General features: G+C 32.9%; 2 protein-coding genes and 2 non-coding genes across 4 annotated transcripts; 3 read left to right on the forward strand and 1 right to left on the reverse strand.

Moving 5' to 3' along the window:
* Positions 1-215: 215 nt before the first annotated feature.
* On the forward strand, positions 216-374 carry LOC122606349. The gene has a single exon (XR_006324866.1). It is a non-coding gene; the product is annotated as a U4 spliceosomal RNA (small nuclear RNA).
* A 6,128-nt stretch (positions 375-6,502) lies between these two features.
* On the forward strand, positions 6,503-6,657 carry LOC122606347. Its single transcript, XR_006324864.1, has one exon. It is a non-coding gene; the product is annotated as a U4 spliceosomal RNA (small nuclear RNA).
* Positions 6,658-6,964: 307 nt separating this feature from the next.
* LOC122603424 (thiol-disulfide oxidoreductase LTO1) lies at positions 6,965-12,253 on the reverse strand. Its single transcript, XM_043776121.1, has 7 exons — positions 12,043-12,253; positions 11,621-11,927; positions 9,773-10,029; positions 9,086-9,198; positions 8,738-8,885; positions 7,842-7,979; positions 6,965-7,421 (listed from the first exon to the last, which is right to left on the reverse strand). Exons 1-7 carry the CDS (start codon positions 12,127-12,129, stop codon positions 7,293-7,295), a joined length of 1,179 nt encoding a protein of 392 aa, XP_043632056.1. The 5' UTR covers positions 12,130-12,253; the 3' UTR covers positions 6,965-7,292.
* Positions 12,254-13,975: 1,722 nt separating this feature from the next.
* LOC122603244 (serine/arginine-rich splicing factor SR45a) lies at positions 13,976-17,325 on the forward strand. The gene is made up of 7 exons (XM_043775902.1): positions 13,976-14,065; positions 14,158-14,177; positions 14,724-14,858; positions 14,955-15,057; positions 15,669-15,818; positions 16,401-16,470; positions 16,866-17,325. The coding sequence occupies exons 1-7, from the start codon at positions 14,063-14,065 to the stop codon at positions 17,147-17,149; spliced, it is 765 nt and encodes a 254-aa protein (XP_043631837.1). The 5' UTR covers positions 13,976-14,062; the 3' UTR covers positions 17,150-17,325.
* Positions 17,326-17,489: the final 164 nt, after the last annotated feature.

Here is a 17,489-nt window from a genome sequence, read left to right on the forward strand (position 1 = left end):
AAACTAGACCACATACCTACCAACATATATAAGAGACTAGTGTTACAAATGAAAGACACATACACGCAATCTCAAAAAGATGAAAAGGTTGTTGAGCCACCTTTGAACGAAAATCCGTAAAATTATTCCCATATCGGTGGATGACAAAAGAAAGAGGGGGCAGGCATTATATAAATAACGTATATGAAAAACTTAGTGTCGTATGGTGAAAACCATCCTGTGCGCTTAGGGCAATGATGTAGCTAATGAGGTAATAACCGAAGCGTGTCGATTGCTCTGGTTGAAAACTATTTCCAAACCCCCTCTTTGGCTAAGGCGCTCCGCTTTAGCCGTTGAAAATTTTCGGAAAGACTCCCTTTTTGAAGGGTTAAGTCTTACAATTCTCCCAAGTCTAATGGTTTTTAATTAAAGAACAAATAGCGTTATGCTAAAATTATGTGACCTAAGTACCTTGGGTAATAAAGCTGACCTCCTTATATAAAGAGTGATTACAAATTAGATAAACCCTTATATAAACTCGTACTTTGTGAATATATGTTCCCATCATTAATTTCATATTACTAGTCATATATCAAATTGGTGTGGAGTAAAAATTAGTGTCGTTACACAGATTAATGTTCATAAAAAACTGCAAGTAACGCATGAATTAATGCACTGCAACATGCAAATTAGTAAATGTTTTAACTCTGAATATATGAACACTTAAAAGTTGCACAGGACTACACGAGTCTAGTCAATCATGTATCTTTGTTTTAATTAGCTTTACATGAGCCACATATCTTTTAGCTTTACCGTGTGCCGTGTAGGGTTTGTAAACAAACTGAACGAACACGAAGAGATCTTGGTTCATTTGTGTTCATGGAATTCTTCGGTCTTCCTAATTCCTATACATCTTATCTTTTGTCTTGGACTTATAGATTAACGTCCGTTCTATGCCACTAGTTAGATATAGCTAAATTTAACAATCTTCAACATTGCCAATTGCTAGCCAAGAAGCACACATTCAATTCATGAACCAGGCGGCCAGCATATTGATTAATTGAGTGTTGGCATTTGCTATACATTCCCACTAATTAAATCGTACGTTGCATTTTTTATAATCATTAAACTAGCTATTTTGTCAGTCCATCAAATCTATAAATGTAGTTCTACATAGGGAAAATTCCATAAAAAAATAACTTATTTACATGAAATTCCTTTAAAAGGTAACCTATTTTGTTTTCGTCTATTTAAAGGATCTTATTTTCAAAAAATTCTTAATAAAGGGTATATCGTTAGTTTTTGACAGATGGAGCTCGTTAAGTGCCGCGTCACCGATGCCACTTCATCAGTTTTGATGACGTGACACTTGACTTTGACCGACTTATATATATATATCGAAATTAGGCCAGTCAAAGTCAAGTGCCACGTCATCAAAACTGATGACGTGACATCAGTGACGTAGCACTTAACGAGCTCCGTCTGTCAAAAACTAACGATATACCCTTTATTAGGAATTTTTTGAAAATATGATCCTTTAAATAGACAAAAACAAAATAAGCCAGTCAAAGTCAAGTGCCACGTCATCAAAACTGATGACGTGACATCAGTGACGTGGCACTTAACGAGCTCCGTCTGTCAAAAACTAACGATATATCCTTTATTAGGAATTTTTTGAAAATATGATCCTTTAAATAGACAAAAACAAAATAGGTTACCTTTAATAGGAATTTTGTGTAAATAGGTTATTTTTTTTGGAATAAACCCTTTTACATAATGACAAATTATGATCACAATCATATACCTTTGGAAAATAGAGTAATTAAAAGCAAGATGGATTGAACATATTGTGAAAATTAATATAAGGATGTAAAACGTTGTGTGATTGATCCACATCCCACATTGATGGATGTGCACAAAAGATAGAGGGGCTGAGATTCATAAATAGAAAGGGGGTAACGGGAGCTGAAAAACTATCTTTACACTTGAGGCAATGATGCTGCTAATGAGGTAATATCTGAGGCGTGTCAATTGTCTTTCAAGAATTTTTGGAAACCCGCTACCGGCCCTTTTAAAAGGGTCGAGTCCTACAACGATCAGTTCCAACTTTAATCACACACAGATTTTAACAAAAGAAAAAAACAAGAAGTTCCTTGACCTACCTACAAATTATGTAACAGAAGCTAATTTTCTAGCTGGACAAAAGCTACAAACAAAATAATTGTCCACAGAATAGAATAAACAATATGTGAAGTTGTATACCAGCTAAGCATTAATAATAAGGTTTTTTTTTTCTAAAAGATTAATTTTGCTGGAAATTTCGTGTCGCGTATATGTTATCTTAACCAGTTTCGCGCTAGATAACTTCCTCTAACTAGAAATGTCTTTTTCAAAGACAAGATACGACGATTAATAAAGGTAACATATACGCGACACGAAATTTCTAGTTAGCTATGATTTTATTAATAAACAGGTATTTGAAATAGACATTTCTAGTTAGACACTATGTGTCGCGTATATGTTATGTTATTAATAAACAGGTATTTTATTAATAAAGGGGGGGGGGGGGGGGGTGTTGGGGGGGGGGGGGGTTTCCCTACTGAATACACGCCCAAAGACACGACGATTAATAAAGGTAAACGTTCCCTTCAGACTTGAACCCGAATATACGCAAGCCAGGTCCTCGTAAAGGGACTTCCTATGTCCTCCCAAGACTTGAACATAAGACCTTTTAAATGAAGGAATGACCTTTCAACCATTGAGCTAATGCTCAAAGAAATTAATAATAAGTTGTACTTGTCCCATATTCAACTTGGCATGATATCTCATATTCGATTCGTAATAATTGTTCTTAACTTAGACTAATCATGCATATGGCCAAAATTGTAAAATATGTTTGCCTGTTTGGTTTAAAAGAGACTTATGAATATCTCGTATATGAACACACGAGTAGTGTAATGTAACGCTTTATGATGTATTGAAAGACTAATTGGAACTCTTAGGAGATAGATTTCGTTGTTTGAGTACTTGATTTTATGCCCGTATTTAATACACAGGTTTAAAAAAAATATACTAGATTTTAAGTTATTAAAAGTTTAAAATTGAATATACTATTATGAGTAATAATAAATTAATCTATATATCAACATTTTGAGTTTTATATTAAAATATTTTTTAATAAATATGTTAATCGAAGTTGTTTACTGTAACATGTTTAGCGATATTTGAATATCACAAAATATGAGATGTCCATCAATGTTTGTAAATTGTGACATACTTGATATTTAAATATTAAAAAATCATAATAAGTCACTATCATTTTATTTGATTTATTGCTACACATAGTGTATTACATTTTATTTGTGTATATTAGCTATGATTATTTATTATATTATAACTATTGATTAAAAAGTGTAAATTTGTGATGTAAAAAAAGTATAAATTAAAATTAAAACTGAAAATAAAAATCAACTTTAAGAAATCATGAGTTGTGATTGGCTGATAAGTTACTAGAGCAACTATGTTTTAATATAATAAAAGATAGCCTACTATGTTTTACATGTGAATACGTAATTTCGTGAGACAAATTCTTATTTGTTGCTTTTTGTAATGTACTAGATTTTAAACCCGTGTCAAATACACGGGTTATACAATATTATCAATATAAGAATTAACATATGAAAAAAAAAAATTATTTATACGTTAAAATGTAAAAATATATTTAAAAAGAAATTGAGATGTTCAAATATAAATACTGAATGCTAAATCATATCAAGAATGGATGATAGTAGAATTCGGAGGACATATAGTTTATCAAAATCGGTCGATTTATTTAGAATTTTAGTCATTCCAAATTTGTGAACACAATCTTAATTTAATCATTGTTGAAATTTTTAATTTAAAAAAATAAATAAATTTATAATACTGTATGAAACAATATGTATGAGATATATTTTGATTATAAATTTATAATGATAATACGTATATTGAATAAGTTCAATTATAATCCGTTAGGTTTCTTATATATTTATATATTATTATTTTTTTAATAACATAATGTCGATTAATCTATAAAAATAATATAAAATAAAGTATTTATATAAATATTAATTCGTATTAATCCAAATCTTGTAACCTCTCTAATTTTTAGCTATATATTTTGTTATTAGATAGACATTCTGTGATAAAGTATTAATTATTTTTAAATTAATCAAAAAGTGTAAATTAAAATCAAAATTGAAAAACAAAAGTCAACTTGGGGAGAACAATAATAATAGAATTACTTTATAATCTTAAATATATTTACATTGAATTTTATTTATTGAATTTTATTTATTTTTAACTGATTAATTCGTATTTATAAGATAGAATGGACTATTAGGATATATATTAACTATTACTCAATTAGATATACATTAGCTACTCCCTGCGGCCCATTTTAATTGTCTTATTTTGATCGGTCAAGTCTTTTTCTTTCGACTTTGACCATAAATATCTTTGTTTGAGTTATATATTTGTTGATTAAAGTTATATCAATGAAAAGTACAATTAAAACTCAATCAATCCATATATGTTATATCAAGTGTTATATAACACAAACAAAAATATTGATGGTCAAAGTTGAAAGAAAAAAACTCAAACAGTCAAATTTGGACACTTAAAATGGGATGGATGTAGTATTATTTTTGATTTATTATATTAGAATTATTGGTTAAAAATGTAACTAAAAGGTGTAAATTGGCGATTAAAAAAACATGTATATTAAAGTTAAATTTGAAAACGAAAGTCAACTTAATAGAATTGAGAGCCGATAAATTCTTAGGGCAACTTTTTTTTTTAGTATGTTAAAAGAAATTTAGTTCTATGCCAGTTTTGTACCCAATGAATAATTTGGTGTTTTGTAACCGTTAATAAAAATATATTCGTTAATGAAATATTTGTTTTTTATTTTAGTCATCTTAAATATTAAAGAGTTATGTTACAATGAATTTAAGTGATGAAATATTACTAACTTGATTTCATGAAAAAATATGACGACGTAAATTAACAATTAATTTGTTGAAGATTATATGCTCATAGAGTCATAGTATAATAATTTCAAGTTATTTATATCTATCTATTTGGGATGGATATGTTTTGGAAATTAAGCTATATACTATCCCGGGTGGATATGTATTGAAAATTCAGCTATATACGGTATACCTCCTGTAACACAAAGACGACACACTTTTTATTATAAAGTTAGTTTAATTAATTATAATTAAAGATTAAATAAATTGTAAAGGTTTAAATTGTAAATATAAAAGTGACATCATCAAAATTTAATTTTATCAAATTGACTTTTGTGATTGGTTAATAAGCAATTAGGTCAGTTGTCTTTTAGTATATATAAAGATAGTGTTGGTTACATGTATTTTGTGTACGTGCCGCTTGTATTGAATGAATATTAATACATATTTATGGTTAATTACATAGTTATGCTTATATTTCGGGTTAATTACATGGTTACTGTGAGTTTAAGTATGTACTCTCTTTAATATGAACTCTCCACTTTCAATTTTAGATACGTAATATTTTTTTTTTTTGGTTAAAGGGTAGTATTTTAGAAAATAAAAAAATAAGATCATCTATGTTCAACCTCAATTTAATGTATTTATTAAGATTTTAAGCGTAATTTTTAATATAAACAAAGTAACTGATTGTTCACTAAAAAAATAAAACATCATGGTTGGTTAAATGAATTTTAGAATAAATATCTTTTATTTACTTTTTATTGAAAAATTAAGATGAATTTCAAAGACAAGACAAGAATTTATCCAAACTATACCACATTATTATCACATACTTGCAAATCTACGGATCTACCAACATATATACATACTAGTGTTCAGGCCCGTCCATTACATGGATAGTCTCAAAATATATTAATCAAATGTAAAAAATTGTAATTTAAATATATTAAATAGATAAAAAAAAAAAATTAAAAAACCTAAAAAGTAAACATAAAATGATTCAAAATATAATGAATCTAGTTTACTTTTTTTCAACTTTAATTAAATATAAAATTTGTAGTTTGTTATATCCAAACTTAAGACAAACAGAAACAACAATATTAATATTAATATAAAATTGGAGCTGCCGTGGAGTAATGCGGAGGAGGTTTTTGGGAGAGTTATAAGATAAAAAGAGTTGTTTTTTTTTAAATCTTTTTAATAGGACATAGGTCGGTTTATAAAATATTAATATTAATATTAATGTAAAAAATATAAAAAAATAAAGGATTAATTAGAAGACAGAATTAGGCTTAAGGAGGGGGATTAGGGGTGTCAAGTGTACCACCAACCCCCTCTTTTAGTTATATTATAGATAGATTCTCAATTGGGGCCGATATGGAATAAAAATGACAAGGTTGTTGGCCCAACTTTAAATGAAAATCCTCTAATATTAGTCCCACATCGATGGATGTGCACAAAAGAAAGAGAGGCAGACATTATAAAAAGAGGGGTATAGGGATGAAGAGGTTATCTTTGCGCTTGGGGCAATGACGCAGCTTATGAGGTAATAACCGAGGCGCGTCAATTGCTGGTTGAAAACTATTTCCAAACCCCCTCCTCGGCTTAGGCTCTGCCTTGGCCGTTGAGAATTTTTGGATGGACTCCCTTTTCAAAGGGTTAAGTCCTACAATCATCAGTTTCAGTTTTAATCCAATTTAGGTATATAATCACTTTGAGCTAAAATTGTGCGTTATTGCTAATGTCAAGCATTGAATCCCTCAATGTGGCTTTCCACTTATAGCTTGATATCCCTCAATGTGGCTTTTCATGTATGGACAAAGGGCCTGGCAAACATCAAAAAAGAGGGCGATGAGATTTTAAGGTGGTGAGGGAATGAACGGGATTAGGTGGAAAAAGTGCCCCACAATAATGCAAATAGTATGCCACCCTTTCCTGTTGATGGAATGATGGTGAGTGAATAAGAGGATATATAGTGTTATAACATTATCTAAACTGTGAATCATAAGGTTATTCAACCAAATGTTTACAGAACATCCTTCAACAAAGTTCGTAAACTGAAAACCTAGTTCTTCGAAGAGATGTCTACAACTAATACATATTATACTATAACAAGCTGAAATATCTCAACTCTCGAGTAATTGTTCTACAATTTTGTAGAGAATACAAATACGAGGTTTTATGAGCATACAACAACAATGCATGAACTCGATGAAACCTTTACATGTATCCGTATACGTGAAATGGAGCTTTCACATTGTATGGGAGGCGAGTAGGCAACATGCTGCTTCTATACATTCATCATGGTTTGATATTGGCCTCGGCTTCAGCAGATTGTTTAGCAAGCTCTGCTAGCTCTCTACTGAATTCACCAGCTTCAAATCCAGATGCTTTAGCAAGTTGTGGGAACTCTTGATATCCCTTCAATACCTACGGTCCAGGAAAAAGTAATGCCTTATAGATGGAAACTACAAAAACTTTTCAAGATGTGAAAAGTTGTAAAATAAATGTTAACTTTGGACCCAAAATATACCTGGTCCATGAGATCCTTAAAATTGGTCGAAAAAAATTGGCATCTTAAACATTGACTAATGTATGACGAGTCAAACATTGCAGTTATAAAAAAAATTCAGCTTGGACGGTGTGTGAATATATAAAGCTTGTTCCAATGATAAGTAACAGGGACTGGGTTTAACATAAGGATTACACAAAGACGATCCACACTTTTGTACTAAACAAAATCTGTCTTGCATTTTCTGTAAAGATACAATTCTTTGGGCAATTTTCAGGTAAACCATTACAACAATGAAAACAGGGTTGCAAGATTATAGTTTATGTAAGCGTCCTCACCTGGCCATTTATCACCCACATTGGAAAACCTTCTATTTTGACCTTCTTACATTCCTGGCTTAATTCAGTTCCATTCTGGAATCCATCTGGGAAGCATTCAACATAGTCCAACAGCTTTGCTGCTTCACGTCCAAACATCTAGACAAGTACCAAAAATCATGTTTAATACTCTGCACGATTAGCGCAAGGGATAAAAGCATGCGACTACAGAGAGGAAAAATCAAAATTTCAAATATAATAAGCTATTAAGCTCAATTTGACGTTTTAGAATGCATGGCAAGCTCTACAACTAAAAATTAGAAGTTATGATTTCCAGTTTGATGGAAGTCTGACGTCCACATACAGTGAGCTAATTCAAGTGCCAGAAAGAATGTGGGGACTGACATTTAATGGATGTTGGTCATTAAAATGATAATCTCAACCGGAACTGTGCAATATTACCTGTCACCCAACCCACCCATTTAGCAATCTTGACTATCCACATATAGGATCTTCTATATTGGAATGAATATTTCAACTTATGCAATAAGATGAGGCATGGAATTGACCTAGTATTAAGTTTCAATGTTGTAAAGAGTTCATACATTTCCAGTTCATAGAGTTTGGTGTCAGAAGACAATACAAATGTGAGGCATGTAATAGGCATACTAACACTGTGGGCATTAAGGACGTAGTAACAGTACTTGCTACAGAAGTAAAGTAGTGAAAAAGACTCTATATAACAAAGCAAATTAAGCATGAATCACAAATAAATGTTCCACAAATTCATGTTTGACATCTTATTTCATCACGTTTGTTGCTAATAAACAATATATGCAGACACATGGAGGATCTAAATAACTAATAGATGATTTAATACACTTGTAATTTGTAAAGCGTCTTCCAGTTTAGTGTACCTGTTTCTGCTCTAAACAATGTGAACACCAGAAAGCTCCATACATTTTAGCTCCAACAGAACGCAAATGCGCTGCAAGTTTAAGAGCTAAAGGACTTGATGGTGCCTTGATCTCGGTTGGAGTGTATGGCATGAATTTCTCTCCAAAGCTGCAGGCAAAAAGGAGAAAAAGGAGAACAGGATAGAGATTATTATACATGAATAGTCCTGATACACAAGTATATGAAAACAGAACAGAATACAGTAGATATAATATCAAACCACAAAATTTCACCTGATCAATGAAAATTAAAAAGAAGAGAGACATAGGAAATTAGGAATACTGTTTTTATAATAACAGTGAAGTTACCGTTCAGGGGGAGGAAGGCTTGCACTATATGAGTTGCTCAAAGCAGCAAAAACCAGACCAGCTATACATAACTGCAGACCCACTTCATCTCGGATCTTTTGCCACCCCAAAATCTGCAAAAAATTAGCTAAATGAAAATGTACACATGCACATAGCTAAGCAATAAGGAAAATAACCAACAAGGAGTTGGCCTAGTGGTTAGGGAAGCACTTGGTGACTTTAAGGTCCCAAGTTCGATCCCTGCTTGGCACCCAAAACAATTCTTTTAAGGTATCCGTTACCTAAGAAGCCTAGACTCCACATGTGAAGTTCTAAAGATGCGGGTTTGATCCTTCGGGGTGCCCAGATCATGTGGGGATTAGAATGGAGGTATTTTACCAGCATCATATGGCTCATAAGGGGTGAGTCAATGGGTTTCCAATTGTGGTACCGGGGCTAGGGATACCTTCATTTACTCTTTTTTAAGCAATAAGGAAAATATGCCATGGTAATTAAGCTTTATCATTAACAACTTTAACAGACCATCAAAGCATAATAACTTGAATATTTAATTACATAGTGTCATAGCCTTTTTATCCATAGTAATATCTATCTTATTTAACATTTGTTTCGCCCAATGCCTGCCCACTCAAACAATGTGGAGAAATGTTTCTGTAAAAGAACTCTGCTTAGAAGTTAAAATTGTACCTTGGAAGTAGCGAAGAACAACGAGAATGACAACAGAACTGACACTAAACAGTAGGGACAAGAAGCTCCTGGAAATTGTGTGTTTAAAATGTATAAAAAGTATGCGCTAGCAGTTGCCATTGAGGTAGTTGTCCCAAGTAAAATTAATCCACCACTACTTTCATCGATCCCAAAAGGTAAGTCCTTTGTAGCCAACTTTAGTGCAAGGAATGCTGCAGCGCCGTATGCAACCATTCCAATCAAGGGTAGAGGAATACCTATAAAACCAGAAAAACCATGTTCAAGGTCCTCTTCAGATAGATCACCCATGACTTTAGCTGCTTACCAGTTTTGTGTATGGCACTTATTTCTTAGTGCAATTATTTGTGATTGAAGAAATGATACGTAACAGAGCAAAATTCATCAAATTATGTTCCTGGGACCATTATTATTTCTTTTGACATGATGGTCAAATGGTGTGTCCTTCACAGAAATGAATGCACCTATAACATCTAACCATCAACAACGGAAGAATAATTGACGGTGGAATTTCTCAGCAGCATTCACATTTTATGAGATATCCTTAAGATAGGAATTCAAAGCTACCTTCTTGAGTCGTTAAAAAGAAACTCCCTTGTAATACTTCTGTTTTTTAATTCCCGGGGTTCTAAAGATTACATCCAATAGAGTTAGCAAATCTTTTTAAGAAGTAACCTTCAATTTTTCCATCTTTACTAATCTAATATTGTTTGGAGTCTTTTCGGCATCTTGCCGACATTTTATCTAATAAAAAGTTGGCAGTTTCAAATAATATTACTTAGTCTTACAAGTATCGGAGTTCTAAATAATTTTTGTGGAGAAATGGGACGTTTCCTAAACATTTCTCGAACCCGGTAGTCAACAAAATGATTTGTACAACCAGTATGCATGCAACCATACTCCCACTTTGTGAATCATGGACTATGTCCCATACTCCTACTATTTGACTACAGGGTTCTACACTTTCTTTTCAAGATGACATGCCTAATTTTTCAGGCCGCATTTCTCAAATTCATAAGGTTACTAAACATGTTTGGAAACATTAATTTGCGTTTGTAGTTATAAGATTGCATAGGGTGGTTATGAACATTGGTATTCAGAAAAACATTAACTGTTTTTGGTAAACTAAATTCGGTTTATAACACTTTGTAGCTTGTAAACAGAGATAACGAATCCACCCCAAAATTTTATGCTTTCATGGTTTATGATACATGGATCAACTATTTGATTTTACAGTATGAGGTTTCCGACCAAATTATGAAATCGATACAAGATTTTGTTATGCTAAATATAGCATTTCACCTTATTTAGCTCAAAAAAACAAACACATGAGTACGTATATTACAGAAAATTCGTAGTCAAAAAACAGGTAGTTACCGAAGAACGCACTAGTTGTAAATGCTGAGTCATGGCTGTCCTAATTTCAGCTCAACCCAATGCACATAACTCATGATAGCAAAAAGAAAATTTCCGTGTCTAATCTTCCAAGTATAAACAGATCATTGTGTTTGTAAAAGTTCCATCCTTTTTCACTTCAATTGCAATGCTAATCCTACTAATAAGTAACCCACTACCAACAAATCCATTGGTAGTCCGTTCCAACCAAAACCGACATTTTCACTATTCACCTCAAACCTACTACCCGTGTAACCTAATTCAAGTTATGATGACGATTTCATACAGTTTGTTCGAAAATCGAAACCCCTAATGCCAACTAGTCTAAATACAAAAAGCATTAGCTAGCCATCACAAAAGCAACTCAATTTAGCCATAAAACCAATCATATTTATAACGAAAGAGTACACATACGAAAGAAAGGAAATATCGTACCGTAAACAAGAGCATAATTGCTGTTAAGGATATCGCCGCAAGACCCACCACCAACGGGACAAAAGGCATCCAAACCAGTGAGTTTAGAGTAGTACAAGTAAGTCGTTTCGAGAAATCCTAACCCGCCGATACCCGCACACCAACTATATGATGAAATGCCACCTCCACCACTAGAAGAAGATAATGAACTACTACTACTAGAAGAAGAAATTTCAGAATCTACTGAATCTCTGTTACTACTACTAGTTGGTTCATTTAAGCATTTTACTTGTAACAATACTAGTCTCCTTTCAAGAAACCTACAATTCTTTTAATAATTACACAAATATATATATGGTCAGATCAAGTCAAAGTGTGTATATATATATATATAATATGATAGATATAGATATGAAAAGTGTGTTTGGGAACTAATAGGATACCTTGTTGAGTTTGACTGAAAATGAAAGAGGATAACGATGGGAGAAAAGGGTGGTGGAAGATGAGAGGTTGGTGGAGAATGTTGCCATGGCTGTACGGTTGACTGCTGCCGTGTCGTTGCCGTGCCGGTTATGTTCTGGCCGGTATCTACAAGTCTACCAGAGTAAGTACTACAGTACTATTTTGTTAAGTTTATTTTTTGGACTTTTTTCTTGGTTGATATTTTGTTTTAGTATTATTTTTCTCGTGAATTTGCGATTTTCACGTGCAATGAGTACATAAAAAGTGGATAACCCAAATCAGAATGACATCGTTATAGATACTAACCTAAACCCACAAATAGTATTTGCTAGAAACGTTTTTAATTGTAGTCATTACATAATCCACTTAAACACAGAAAAATCTTTCATATATTAAAAAAAATTTACAAAAATATCCTTAAATAACAAATACCCACTAAGGCACAATAGTTTTACAAGCGACTTACCCAACTTCTCTAAAAGGAAAGACTCCATATATATATACGGTAGAGAAAATGTCCCGAGTCAATGTTCAAGTAAACCAAACCACTTGAAGAGGAATAAAAGCTCCAAATCGAGTTCTCTTTGAGCATGTTTTAATGTCATGGACAAGTATGAACGCATACATTATAAATATCTTATAGTAAGTTACAAACCCGGTTGGTTTTGCCTCTGTTCGTCCTAAATGCTAAAGTTAATATTTTATACTAGTTAACTTGTCTCACGTGCATACCACGTGAGATTAATTTTATCCATCCTTTTAGTTTTTTCTTCGCTTGTAACACATATCCAACCAAAAATCCAATTCATTCATGTCACTAGCAAACAACCTAAGATATAAGGGGGTGTTTGTTATGATGGAATGGAAAGAGGAGAAAAGGAATGAGAAAGACTTCCTTTGTTTGTTTGCTCAAAAGAAATGGAATGGGAATGGAAAAGGGAGAATTCTATTCTTTACAAATTATATAGAATGAGTGAGAATGAAAAAAAAATGTTATTTTCAATATGTTATATGTATTAAATTTATTATTATTTAAAATTTTATATTATTTTATATATTCATTCTCTGTGGGTACCAAACAACGGAATTCATTCTCTTTCCAGATACATATTCTCTTTCTCACATTTTTCATTCATGATTACATTTCCATTCTCTATGATTCACTCCTACCAAACATCCCCTAAGAACTCCTACAACTAGATATTAATGAGAAAAAACATGATGGAAAGATGAAATGGTCTCATCAATTACATTAGTAAATATATATAAAAAATACTTCCAATGAATAATTAAAAAAAAAAAAAATTCTACTGGTAATCACAATTTTACAAACACAACCTTATTATCATTTTATTATAATACACTGCCACTATCGTCGTCACCGTTACTTCGCCACCACACGCCACCGCCATCACTCACGCATCGCGCGGATATCCTTCTGTTATCTTATAAAACATTTAGCCGTCCTCCCATTTTAAGTTTCAAACTTTGATGTATCTAATTTGCCTTTTTATATTTTTATATCTCTATCAATTCACTAATAATGTACCAGAAACACCACTTTATATTTTTATATCTATCCTAAACAAAAAGATTATTTAAACAAGAACACTATCACACATTATCCACATTCTTTGACACCACCCCTTACCTTGCTACCACCTCCAAACCCTATCAACATTCCACCAAAAACTATTATTTACCCTACTAGCTATTTTACAAAGAAAAAAATTTGGAAAATCTAAAACCTATTTAATATCAAGTTTTTTCTTCAGAATGTAGGAAAGGGCCTCCAATGTCAAATAAAAATAAAATGAGGTGCCTTCTTGTCTTTTAACCAAACTCAACGACTTTACCTTTTTTTTTCCCCATAAAAAAAAAATTTTAATAAATAGCGTCGAAAGTCCTCTTTCTATTTTTCTCTCTGAGACAAAACAAAAACCCTAGAAAAAGATAAAATCGGGATCTAGGGTTCTTCTCTTCAAAACTAAAAAAAAAAAAATGGTTAGCTGTTCTTCCATTTCTATATCTCTCGATCTATACTTACATTTAATTATATATATATATAACATTATATAATTTCCATTATTTTGCAGGCTGATTCTCCTCGTGGAAGGTAAACCCTAGTCTCCCCTAACTTTTATTTTTATTCCATTTTTTCTTTAATTTTCCTTGATTGTTATTATTTTATTATTTATTACTATTTATATGTAGTTTTAGTCGAAATATTTTTGTAGACGAAGTTGATTTTAATTTTTTTTTTATAATTATTATATGAAATTTAATGTTTGATATGTGTGAATTCGAAGATATATATAGTTGTATGTAGCTTGCTTCCAGCTTAAATTGTTGAAATGTATACGGTTTCGATGATCGATAGTATCTAAACATGTAATGAAAGTTCTAGTGAGGGAGATATTAGTATTAAAATGCACTTTGTATTTTGTTTTGTAGCATGATTTGATAAAATATAAATTGTTTGGAGTGTAGTTAATCGATCGGTTAATTCGTTTACTGTTTGTTTTAAGCCGGCGATGTTGAGGTTTTGGCGATGTGAATATGTGTATCTTTATTGCATGCTAGATAACAAGTTAATTCTTGTTATATCATTATGGTGTAGTTGAGATATGATATCGGTCTTGTATTCTGCTGATACATATAGGTATTCACGCTCTCCTAGTCCTCAGTATGAAGCACCGTCCAGGTCAAGGTCAAGGTCTCGTTCTAGATCGAGATCCTGGTCAAGGCCGCCGAGAGGCAGGCCTGCAGCTAGATCTAGGTCCAGAAGTCGTGGAAGGTACTTTTTTAGCTTTGTCTCGGGATAAATTATCATATGCTTATTAAGATTTTAGCCTGATTATGATGATGGATGTTTGTTTTTAAACTTTGGCAGGGAGGACGAGGTTGTAAACCCTGGAAATACACTTTATGTTACAGGCCTATCTACACGTGTTACTCAAGAGCAGCTTGAAGAACATTTTTCAAAGGAGGGAAAGGTTAGTTGATTTCAATGACCCTGTATATGGTTTCTGATGTATAATGATAGGTTGATGTTGTTATTTATATCTTTTAATAAAAAACGGTCATTAGATATTAAGTTTTGGTGGGAATTTTGACTCCAATTATTGAATAGATGTTGAGGTATTCTGTATTTTACGGGTATCATTGTCTTACATAAGCTATCGATGCGATGACAACCTCTGCCATTTTATGTATGGTAAAATGAAAAAAATATTTAAAAGTTATAGGCCTATATCATATTGACACATGGCTCTTTTTGGATGTCCTTTATTGATATAGAAAAGTCTTTCAAAAGCCTTATTTCCCTTTATCATGCAGTGTGTTTTCACTTTTTCACCTGCTATACTCGTCCCGTGCCTTTGTAATTTAAACCAGTGTTAAATTTTATAGTATGTGCAAGGAGGATTTAATAATTTTGTGAAAACGAATATCTTCTTTGTTACTTTGTATAAATCCATATTTAATGTACGTATCTTTATGCCGCCTGCTTAAATAATTATTGCATATTTTGCTTTTACTTCACAATATCCATCTTATGTACTTAACTGCGATGACTAATGAGTAACGACTACTGCTTTTCAATTAGGTGGTAAACTGTTTTCTGGTTGTGGAGCCTCGTTCTCGCATCTCCCGTGGCTTTGCTTTCATAACGATGGATACTCTTGAAGATGCCAATCGCTGCATAAAGCATCTTAATCAGTCGGTTCTTGAACATCGCCAAATAACTGTTGAGAGGGTAAGTCATATTGGCTCTGGTGGTGTTTTAAGCACTGTTTCAGTTTGACTCCAAGGTTTATGTTACTGGCTATATTGGATCAGTTATGTCGGCAGCAATCAAAGTTGATGAGTTCATCAATGCAACTTTTAAACAGCTTGATCAATGGCCAGCTAAAACAGCATCAATCATTTCACATGCATCATCTGATCAACTAAACATATCAAGCTTATTGCTCAACTTTATACAACATCGGCATACATTCAACTATCTACTAATCAACGGTCAAAATCAACAGCAAATTTATTCAACTATCAACTAATCGACGGTCATAATCAACATCTAGCCAAGCTTTAATGGCTGATGGGTACTAGCTGCATGCATTTTCTTTTTATTTTTCTTTCTTGAACCATTTTTATCATCACATTAGTTATAGAGATTTGGTCCAGTCTCTCATTTTTGGGTTTTTTTTGGGGGTTTTAACCTTTGATAATTATGTCTTTCTTTATAGTATGCATGCTGAATAGCTGTTTGTGCATATCTAGTCCATTTTTTTTGGTAGAAAGAATTATTACTTGAGTGCTTTCATTTGTTTGTTTTCAGTCACGAAGGAAACGTGCCAGGACTCCAACACCCGGCCATTACTTAGGCCTGAAAAACACCAGGGACACAGGTAATTTTCCCCCTTTTATCTGCTGAAAGTTCAATGGTTAATTGGTTAGGTTGGTAATGGGTCAATGCAGGAAGCTTTTTTGGTACTGGTGGAAGGGGTGAGGTCGGGTCCATTTGGAAATACACCGTGTCTTTATATTAATGTTATACGGAGTATATTAATAATATTGCTCCTCTTGAATACTTCAATAAATGTTTAAGGTCTTGTGGGTTTTGATTTTTGAAACATACTTGGGCTAATTTAGACCCATTTTCATATAAGCTAGTTTTCTTATTTACCTGGCTAACCTCTAATAGCTATAAAATAACCTGATTTGAGTTCACAAGTACAAGGGGCTGCATTAGCGACCTCTACGTATGGTTTCATCCTGATGGAATTTGGCTCTTATCTTTTAGGCTATCGTGGTGATAGAGGAGGCAGGTATCGTGGTGGCTCTGGACGGGATGACCATGGATACCGGAGATCTCCAAGGAGGTCACCACCACCATATAGAGGTGGTCGTGATTACTCTCCACCTCCAAGGAGGTCCCCACCACCATATAGAGGGGGTGGGCGTGAATATTCACCACCTCCTAGACGCTCGCCTTATCATGGTGGCAGATCAAGGAGGGAGCGAACAAGGTCTCCTCCATATTCTCCTCCTTACAGAAGTCCTGAGAGACACTATACTCGTCGCTAGGCTAGTTTTTTCTCAGGTGCTGCTGAATGCTGAGCCAAAAATATGTTATGAGAGTGGAGTTGTTAAATTGGTAGATGTTTGTCTTTGTTTCTGTAAGACGGTGAATTCGGCAGATATTCATGTTTAACCTATTGTGAACTATACATTGTCAATGAAGTCATATGTTAAGGATTTTATTGGTGGTTTTAGTGGTTACTTCTTTAAGTTATCATGGATTGGCTGCTTGTTGAAGTTTTCATGGTTTGGGTACTTGTTTAATGTTTATACATCATGGTTTGCTACTTAACTATATTATATTCATGGTCGTCTTAGTTCCAGGAAAAATTTTAGATGGGGAAAT

Source organism: Erigeron canadensis, chromosome 6 (assembly GCF_010389155.1).
Source record: "Erigeron canadensis isolate Cc75 chromosome 6, C_canadensis_v1, whole genome shotgun sequence".
Classification (NCBI taxonomy): domain Eukaryota; kingdom Viridiplantae; phylum Streptophyta; class Magnoliopsida; order Asterales; family Asteraceae; genus Erigeron; species Erigeron canadensis.